The sequence below is a fragment of the Brassica napus genome, chromosome C3 (assembly GCF_020379485.1).
Source record: "Brassica napus cultivar Da-Ae chromosome C3, Da-Ae, whole genome shotgun sequence".
NCBI classification, from domain to species: domain Eukaryota; kingdom Viridiplantae; phylum Streptophyta; class Magnoliopsida; order Brassicales; family Brassicaceae; genus Brassica; species Brassica napus.
The window spans coordinates 1109757-1120304 of NC_063446.1; the positions used below are offsets into that span (position 1 = coordinate 1109757).

Below are 10548 nucleotides of genomic sequence, written 5' to 3' on the forward strand. Positions count from 1 at the left end.
GTATAATAGAGCTAAATAATACATAATACTTAACTATATTAATTTATTGATAAATTTTTGTTTTATAAACTAAAATGATTTAGTATATAAAATAAAATTCGCACGATTGTGCAGGTCGAGATCTAGTATAATATTAAAATGGCCACAAGAATAAAACAAATAGAGAAAAAGGAAAGGATTAATCTTCCACCTAAACCAAGTCCAAAGAAGTTTGCAAGTTGCAACATCCACTTGCATCGTCAGGCGTAAGCTCTTTGATAAGGTCTCACCTTCCTCGTTTCCTCCAAATTTCTCTTTCCATACACATATATGCATATATACAATACATACATACTATATATTCTTACATATATGTAACAAACACATCAACATCTGTGCATGCACGTGTGCTCATGCATGTATGGTGCTCTGAATTAGCCATTCCTATGGGCCATGGCTATCACGAATTGTGATTAACACAACCAATCAATTATTGAGACCACATTTCACATGCGTTATTCCGGCTGATAGATATATAGATACCATATGTTCTGAATTTTGCAATAAATCGTAAAACCAGTGTTACATCAAATAACTTATAATCATCACGACTTTTATATAAAAATATATCAGAGACGATATTTTAATTGCGACTCATAAATTGATCTTAATCATTCTTTGAAAGAAATATTGTACATTTTATTTTTCCACACTTACTATACTAAAACGAGAATAACTTGAAAGAAGAGGTTGTCCACATCAGCAAAGAAAATCAACCAACCATATATTTTCAAATTATCATGTCATATTCCTTTGATAAAAAAAGAAAACAAACTTCGATTATTAATTTATTAAACCGTAACCGACGTATACGATGCTCCTCCTTCCTTAGATCTCCACTTCGCTGGCTAAAAAAACCCAGAACGTCAGGCGTTTCACTTTAGTATATTAGCATAAAGTTATTATTTTCATAAGTGTTCTTCCATGTAAATATTAATTATACTCTCAAATCTCAATATTGATAAAGTAATTATGTAAGACACAAATGTTAGATTAGGATAACAATGCACACAACCTGGTAATGTAAGTTAAATATATACATTTTTAACACATCAAGAGACAATAGATTTTAATTAATAAATAATATTAGGTTTATCTTAATTTTGATATGCATATAGAGTGTATTATCCATATAACCAAGTATAAATTATAAATTAATATAAAATTAATATAAAAACCTAAGAAAATCTGGTCATATATAAAATAATTATGATATAATTAATGTAATCATTAATTTTACTTAAAATAGAACATACTATAAAATAACAAAACAAGATGACTAAGAAAAATTAACTGCCCAAACAAATAAAGAAATCATATTTATAAATAAAAATTAAAATTCAGTAAAAATAAAATTAAAAATTATCTTAAGAGTTACTTTGATGTCTACTCTAAATGTTTTGTAAAATTGATATCAAAATAAATTAAAATAAAGTTATGTCAAAACGTTTGTCAGAACATACAAGATTTGTATATACTAAATAATGTAAATAATTAATGAAACTTTGTGGCTTTTGGTGTGTACCACTGAAACAAATCATCATATACTATTAAAGTAAAAATTAAAATATGTTTGTGGCTTTTGATTAGCTCATTACAAATATTTTTATGAGAAGTTTTTTAGGATGACCTAAATTTTTTTTGTTACAAATATAGCATTCAAGGGTCAAAATGACAAAAAGAGATTTCATTAAAAGATAAATAGACATTTATACTTATATGGTTAACTAATATATAATTATGGATTAAATTAGAGGGGTGTGTACATGATTTTTCTTTAAAACAAACTACACAAGTTCAACATAAAATTTTATAGTTTCAGTAATAATTTGGGATTTCAAGTTAAAATATTGAAAAATCTGAAAAAATAAAAAATTTCGAATTCAAAACTGTATTATTCAAAAATAAAATGTATTATTGTATTTTTATTTAAATAATTATTATATTTAAATCTATAAAATAAAGGTAGAATGGTCTTTTACTTCTTTAATGAAACATGTTTTAGTCATGTTCCTCTTTGTGAGTTATTAAATCTTAAAAGAGTAATTTGAGAAATTTTCCCTAATTATTTTAGTTGTTATTTCCAGTTTATAATATATATATATATATATATATATATATACCATTAGATTAATTTCCCATCATTTATTTATAATGTTATACCAAATAATTTTGTGTAAAGTTCAATTTAGTCACCAATCAATGCATTATGAAATAATTTTCTGTAAAGATCAATTTAGGTTAGAACATCACCAATCGATCCAATATGAGAAAGTTTTTCAAATCTCGAAAAATTTATATTCTGATTTCCGCTATTTTAACTCCATTTTAAACTGTTTAATAATTAATAATTAATTTAAGAGTGTAAAATAGTAATGGAAGTATGTTTCTACTCTAACATACAAACAATATTGCAATGTTATACACAACAACAATGACTAATAACATCTGCATATTTGAAATACGCATAATCTATCCAAAGTACTTTTACGTAGTATCTAAACATTGAATCATTCTCATTGAAATCTCCAGATTTCACACTTTTTAAAATAAATTATTATTTAAAAATAGTAAATACCAAACAAATTTTAATATTGAAAAACTATAGTTTCAAATTAAAGATTATTGAATAATTTTTATCGGTTATCAAACTTTACAGATTTAAGTATTCAAAATGATTGCACATTTATGAATATATATATATATATATATATATATATGTATATATGAAATGAAGGTCATTTACCTATTATTCAAATAATAGTTTAAAAATTAAATCAGATTACTTATAAAGAAATATATGAAACATAAAATAATAGAAAATATTACAAAATTATTAAATATAGAGTATTTGAACTTTTAATAAAATTTAACATGATTACTAAAAGATTAATAGAATTATTAACTATGTCTAAATCTAAAATATATATTAAAATATAAATTAACAATAGTTCGAAGAAAAAACTTATATTTTTTTCAAAATAATCTTTCTAATCTGTTAAATATTATATCAAAACAAATAAGTTATGTAATTAAATTTTTCCTTTTAAGTTTAATATTAAAAATATACATGCAAGTTTTATAGACAAACAAAGCGCGGTGATACCTCTAGTATTAGTAATAATGAATTAAAACATGAATACAATTAGAGTAATTTATAATAACAGGCAAATCTTTTTCTATAGGTAATAATGATATATTCTTATTAAAATGACAACTGAAATTAACCTTTTTCCAAAAAAAATATTTACCGGATCATATATAATTAAACCCTGTAGATTCTTAATCTGGATGGAAAATAAGAAATAGACAATGGAATGTATTTATAGAAAATGAAGGAGACGTCTTTTTTTTTTTTTTTTTTTGTCACTATGAAAGAGACGTCTAAAGGTAAAAAATCACGGGACATAAAATGGTACAATGCATCTATCATACATGGTCACATATACAAACACAACTGAGTCTATACATAAAGAAAACACAATAGGTTCAATATCTTATTATTTAAATTAAGTTGATCATCCTTTTAAAATTTCTCAAACAAAACCAACTTGACAACCGACAGCGACCAAGATCAAAAAAGTTCTCTTCTTCTCTCATCAACCAATATATACGAATCCACAATTTTTCATTCACATAACGAGAGCTAGACAGAGAAGAAGGGGAACAAGAGAATAAGACGAAGAAGAAGATATCAGAGATGAGTTCAGCGGTGCAGATCCAACATGGCTCCGACGCCCCCAACGGCTTCCACACGCTGCAGCCACACGACCAAACCGATGGTCTGATCAGACGTGTGTGCCTCACGCGCGGTATGCATGTGCCTGAGCACGTGGCGATGCACCACTCGTACGACGTTGGTCCGGATCAGTGCTGCTCCTCGGTGGTGAAGACGACCCACGCGCCGCCCGAGTGCGTATGGGCCCTCCTGCGTCGTTTCGATAACCCTAGAGCTTACAAGAACTTCATCAGGCAGTGCCGTATCATGCAAGGCGACGGGCTACACGCCGGAGATCTCCGGGAAGTCATGGTCGTGTCGGGACTCCCAGCGGTCTCGAGCACCGAGAGGTTAGAGATCTTGGACGAGGAGCGTCACGTGATAAGCTTTAGCGTCGTGGGTGGGGACCACCGGCTCGAGAACTACCGATCGGTGACGACACTGCATGCGTCGGATGAAGAAGGAACCGTCGTGGTGGAGTCTTATATCGTAGATGTGCCGCCGGGAAACACGGAGGAGGAGACTGTTAGCTTCGTGGATACTATAGTCCGGTGCAATCTTCAGTCTCTGGCTAGAAGTACCAACCGGCAATAATCATGTTTTTTATATTATTGCAATTATGTATCTATTTTTCTCTCTTTTTTTATATCTTATCTGGATGTTTTCATCGATCATGGCAAGGATAAAAATTTCGAGTGCCTATTTTTTAATAGTAAGTATGGTTTAGAAATAATTGAAATATGTTTGAGACTTGGTAGATTTATGTTAGCAATATCGACATATACCATACATATTTCGAGGGGTTTGCACCGTTGGTACATAATAACATTTGTGAGTTGATGATATGTTAAATGATTTGTGTTTAATTTATTGTTTCTTTTTCATGAATGTCTTCGCCGTTTATGTTGTATGTAAGTGAATTTCAATTTATTGCATCAATATTGTTAACATGATATACTTGATCACTTCTCGCAAAAAAAGTATAATCTCAAGGCCGATATATTAGTATAATCTTAAAGCCGATGTTTTGAACTAGGAATCAATTTGATTACAGAAGTTACATCTGCCGTGTGTCTGTGTTTTAACTACAAAAAGCCTGGGTATTCGGGCAAAAAAACAACTTTTGACCAAAAAACAGTATGCATTATTCTCGAAAGTTAATATATATTCAAGATTAGAAGAATCGTATTTGAAAAGATCATATAGAAGGGAATATAATTTAAACCTGATTACCATGTTCATATAATTATTTATTAGAACTAAAGCAAAGACTGACGTGCTTAAACTATTGCCAACTTGAGTTTCATTGGCTACTAGTCTGATCAAGTTGGGATATCTTATTCTATTCCGTTTGTGTTTCCTTAGTTATTTACAACCAACCAACCTAGTGGTTTATATTTTATTCAAATTTAAGTTCTTTGGTCTACTATTTTCTTTTTGTTATCTGGGGTCACTTTAATTCGTTTGATTCAAAATTTTATTTAAGTAAGAAGGTTCTAAAAGGACATGCAAAAATAAAACTTAGCTGGAAACGCGTGGCAACTTGATAGTTCTTATTCCCCTAGTGGGAAATGATACAAAGAACCTGTATATTCAATTTATTTTTACGAACACTAGGATTAAAAGAACAAATTATCAAACGTATTGATATACCTATTATTCAACTTCATAATACTAAACGTAGTAGCTTTTTCCATAATCAACTTATAGCTTTCCGCTTTCAGTAAAAAAACTCATAGCTTTATCCGCTGCAAACACCCAAATTATTCCTTCTCTAGAAGTCTACAACGATTTGAATTATAGAACAACACAAAATGGTCATACATCAATAACATAAGAGTAACTTTCTTAAATGCAATGGATATCAGGGTGTCGTGCCTTTTCTTAGAACCTAAATGATCTTGCTGTTCTTACAAATCTAGACATGGAAACTAACAAACATCGGTACATACTTAAATTGTTTAATGAATCGGGTAAGGACGATAAAATTTTGTCGTGTAATAATATTGAGTGCCGAGAGTATTTTGAAGAGTAATTGCAGCGTACACACTAGGATTATCAACTAATTAGCAATATACCTATCTGCTATATTAGTTATTATTTTTGAAACTTTCGTGACATTTTTGCCCTTATTACTAAGTCGTACACCAGCTCTGCAATAGCTATACGAAAGTAATATTCCTTTCCTTTTAGTTTTATTTTTTTCTGATGACCTAATCTATCACGAAGAAATCCAAGCTGCTTTCTTATCTTCAGTTCTTTTTCACCTTTTCTGTCCAGGAAATCCTCTTACTAGGTTAAGCCGCTGGCTTTTCACCTCAGAGTCAGACCGGGCTCCCACAGCCATGCCGCAGTCTGATTTGTTCATCTGTCGTTTTGTTTTTAGTTTCTATCTAGGTTTTATGATTTCTCTAGCTTTTAGTTATGATTTCTTCAAAAGGCAGATCTAGTTTCTAAATCTCAGATCTAGAGAAGGAGGTTAAGCAACAGCATTAGTGCTTTGGGCTTTAGAGTGGTTGTGTCTTGGCAGCAGTGCGCCGTTGGGGTTCTCGCTTTGCTGGGGTCTAGCCGTCAGATCTGTGGGTTGCTTTCGTTTCTCACTGGTTCCAATCAAAGGTTCTCCTTTGTGTTTATGGGTGATACTCTAGGCTCTATGATTTGGTGGTGGTCATTGTTATTGCCATGTTGGTGATCTTACCTTGGCTGAAGGATTTGTTCTTGCTAAGTTTTTCCATTTTATTGATTACATGTTAGCAATATATTTACCAACTTACATGCTAGTTATATAGTTAGCTTATACTTAAAAAATTACATGTTATTATGTTTTCTTTATAATGCTAATTATTTTGATATTTTATTTCTCTCTTTATTCAGGGTCATGTAAATTTGACGGGCTGCACTACACAGTAAATATGAATGTTAGCAGGGCCATACTATGACATACTCAGGAAAATATATAAGTTGGCTGGTATTTAATTACATGTCTATCGGCTAATTTAAACAATTGATGGCTAAGCTGTTTTATAAAGAGATAAGTGTATAAGTTAGTAGGTTATATTCTAACTTATCTGAGCACATTAAATGTTAGTTAGTATTTGATTCATCTTTACCAGCTATTTGAAGTTTTGAACGAATGAAGTTAATGATATTTTATAAAGAGATATATCATTCAGAGTAAAGTTATGTATGATTGTACTAGTGAACAATTAGCTTAAATAATTATTGTCCAGCCAACATTAATATTCATAGTTCGCACATATAAACATCAATGTTGATCGAATACAAAGAAGGAAATAAAATGTTGCATATAATTGGTTCAAATGCTAATATGAGATATAATAATTAATGAGATTAGTCAAATGAGATGGTTGAATAATTTGTCGTCTTTTTTTTTTTTTTTTTTGGAACACAACTTGCATTAAAACTAACAGGGTTCAAGCTCCTCTAGAGGGAGCAATTACAACAGACGCATTCAACAAGGCCTGCTTAGCCAGAGCATCTGCATCCTTGTTGTTTGTTCGTCGAATCCAAGTAATAGAAAAAAATTCAAAAGCTGAAGATAAGCTGATAATATCGGCAAGAATGCCATATAGTTCTGAGATTGGAGACCCAGTCTTCAGAGCATTGACGAGGAGGAGAGAGTCAGATTGACAATGCAGGTTCTGCGTGCCTCGGGTGACACAATCTGCCAGCGCTTCCCTTAGAGTTAGAGCTTCTGCTACTAGGGGGGACGACACAAAGCAACAATGCGCCATTCTCTTTGTGGTGGTGTTGTTCTCCCGTATGGTCCATCCAAGCCCCGCGAGCTTTCGGTCAGCTAACCACGCTGCATCTGAATGTAGTGTAGTCGTGTTCGGTGGGGTTGGTTCACGTGGGCCAGGAACCGGTTTCAGCGTCGAGCTCTTGATGTTTTGTTCCGCTAGCCATTCTCTTGCCACCTTGATGGCCTTTGCTAGGACTTCCTCCGGAGATATTATCTTGTTGCTGAAGATGAGGTTGTTTCGAGCAAGCCATATTTCCCAAAGTATCCAAGGAGCCAGCTGCCCTGTGACAATACCTGCAGGGGGAAGACAGTCCAGAGCACAGAGATCATGCCATCCAGATGCTAAATCTACCAATCCTCTAATATCAATACTCTGTGTAAAGGGAGCTAGGCTCCACATTTTTTGCGCAAAGTTACAGTGAAGGAAAAGATGATTAGTAGATTCGGCGGCATTGCATCGCGCGCATAGGCCCCCCACCGTTATGTTTCGAGCCGCAAGATTGCTCCCCACCGGTAGAGCTCCTCGAAACATATTTAGTAGCAAAAATATCAATTGTTATACGGCTAACAATTTTTTTTGTTTACTAAAATATGGCTAACAATTTTAATAGCCAGAAAAACAATTTCGTTCTTTGAGATTCAGCAGCATTTGATCCTCCAAAGAGATTAACCAAGAGAAGGTCATACACGAGGAGCAACATGAACCTTAGTAGATGGCCTCTCCTGTTCTAATCATCTTCCACTCAGTCAACAATAATGATACACATTTTTAACGCGCTTTCAGAAGTTTTCAAATCAAAAGTTTCAATCTGAAAATATTACAGAAATCACTACTTTACCGTACAATGGCAATCATGATCGTTATTAATCTCCCTTAAGTTTGGTGGGTGGTAGTAGTGGTGGTTGTATGTGGTCCCCATTGTTGCTCCGGCAACGGAACAAGACTCGTCCATACCAAAGAGATAATCAACAAAGTTTTGATTAACACACCACTGTTCACTCCTTTTGCATTTCCCAACCTTTTTTGTCTTCAGGTGAGAGAGATCTGAGCAATCAGATAATTAACAGAAGATTCATATTGGATTGTTGTTGAGTGATTCAAGTAAAGATGGAGCTTTACTTTGAATCTGGAAAAGATTAGAACGAATAAGAAGAATAAGGAGTGAAGAAATTCATCGGGAAGAAAAAAGTGTTTTACGTTTTCTCTAAAATAAAATCGTTAACAAATTTTTAATAAATCTTTAGGCTAACTAAGAACCTACGACACCAAACTAAAGCACAGTTTTCGTAAAGGGCTTCAAAGTAATTTTATATTTCCTGACACTACATTAAATCTTAATTTTTTACTGTTTTGGGTATTTTCTTAATTTCATAGTTCTTTATGGGTATTTAACCAATTCACTCTATTTTGAAATCAAGCCGAAATAGATATCTTCTATTAATGGGCTTTTGAAAGCTAAACAAAAAGGGCTTTTGAAGAAACCGGGAAAATACGACTCAATTGGTAGCCCGTTCAGTATTTAATTTTGGTTCGCTTCTAGTTTTTGAGAAGTACGTGGGATCATATTATGTCTTTTTTTTTTTTTTTTTTTTTTACCTGGGGGTGTCCCAGACCCCCGGAGAGGCCCAGACTAATTTCCAAGGGGAGGTGCAGCCCGCGGATAGACCCTCTTTCCAGGTATTCAAATGGGTCTTAAAGCATAGACTCATATCCGTGTGGGTGACATAGATGAGCAGTTCGCCTCCGCCTGGCGTCGAACCCGTGAACATGACAATTGGCCCCCAAGATTCTTACCAAGCGGGCTACCTCAACCAGTCTATTATGTCCTTTGTTCCAATTTAAAAACCGAGTCTTAACATATTGTTCTAAAGATTATGGAAAATCAATAAAATGATTCCCACTTTTTCATTTAAACCTTTTGTACACTCCAAAAGCAACTAAATTGTGAATCCTTATGAGTTCAAGTTACCAAATGTTCAATTCACACTGTGTGAATACAATTTCTACAAATCCACTTGACAAAATGTATATAAATTTTCCAAAACATGATATTATCTTTTCTTAGAAAAGTTTTTTACTTGTGAAAAAAACACCTGAGATCATCCTAGTTAAATATTTACTTTACATAATTTTCAGTATATTTTTATAATCCATCATTCAATCCATATAACTGTTTTAAGGAAAAAATTAATAAACTTTTCATAGAATTAACATTAACTATATAACTTAACCACACATTACATTGAATCATTTGTGAAATTTTGAAACTCGTAAACAAAAAATCAAAATCTGAAATCTGACCGTAAAGATTTACCAACATGCATCTCTATTTTTATTTTTAAAGTTCTAAACTTTGTTAAAATATTTTTTTGATAATTACAATTTTTTCTAAAAAACCAATTAATCAAACATTACTTAGACAAACATTGAAGTCCGTAATCCTTAGATTTTTCTCCTCATTTTCTATTGCTATTTCTCATACATTGATCAAACAGTGTGGCCATCAACCTTAATAACTCATAGAACTGAAGTTCAGTATATTTTTATAATCCATCCTTCAATCCATATAACTGTTTTAAGGAAAAAATTAATAAACCTTTCATAGAATTAACATTAACTATATAACTTAACCACACATTACATTGAATCATTTGTGAAATTTTGAAACTCGTAAACAAAAAAATCAAAATCTGAAATCTGACCGCAAAGATTTACCAACATGCATCTCTATTTTTATTTTTAAAGTTCTAAACTTTGTTAAAATATTTTTTTGATAATTACAATTTTTCTAAAAAAACCAATTAATCAAACATTACTTAGACAAACATTGAAGTCCGTAATCCTTAGATTTTTCTCCTCATTTTCTATTGCTATTTCTCATACATTGATCAAACATTGTGGCCATCAACCTTAATAACTCATACACACATCATTTACCTCTCTATCTATTATGGAAGAATCTCTCGTAGCATCAATCTTTGATGATTCATTAATCCGCTCCATAACCAACTTTTATTCTTCTACAAT

The 10548-nt window shown here is 32.0% G+C and overlaps 1 protein-coding gene across 1 annotated transcript; it reads left to right on the forward strand.

Annotated features, from left to right (window-relative positions):
• Positions 1–3495: 3495 nt before the first annotated feature.
• On the forward strand, positions 3496–4459 carry LOC106382978 (abscisic acid receptor PYL5-like). The gene has a single exon (XM_013823079.3). It carries the CDS (start codon positions 3740–3742, stop codon positions 4349–4351), a length of 612 nt encoding a protein of 203 aa, XP_013678533.1. The 5' UTR covers positions 3496–3739; the 3' UTR covers positions 4352–4459.
• Positions 4460–10548: the final 6089 nt, after the last annotated feature.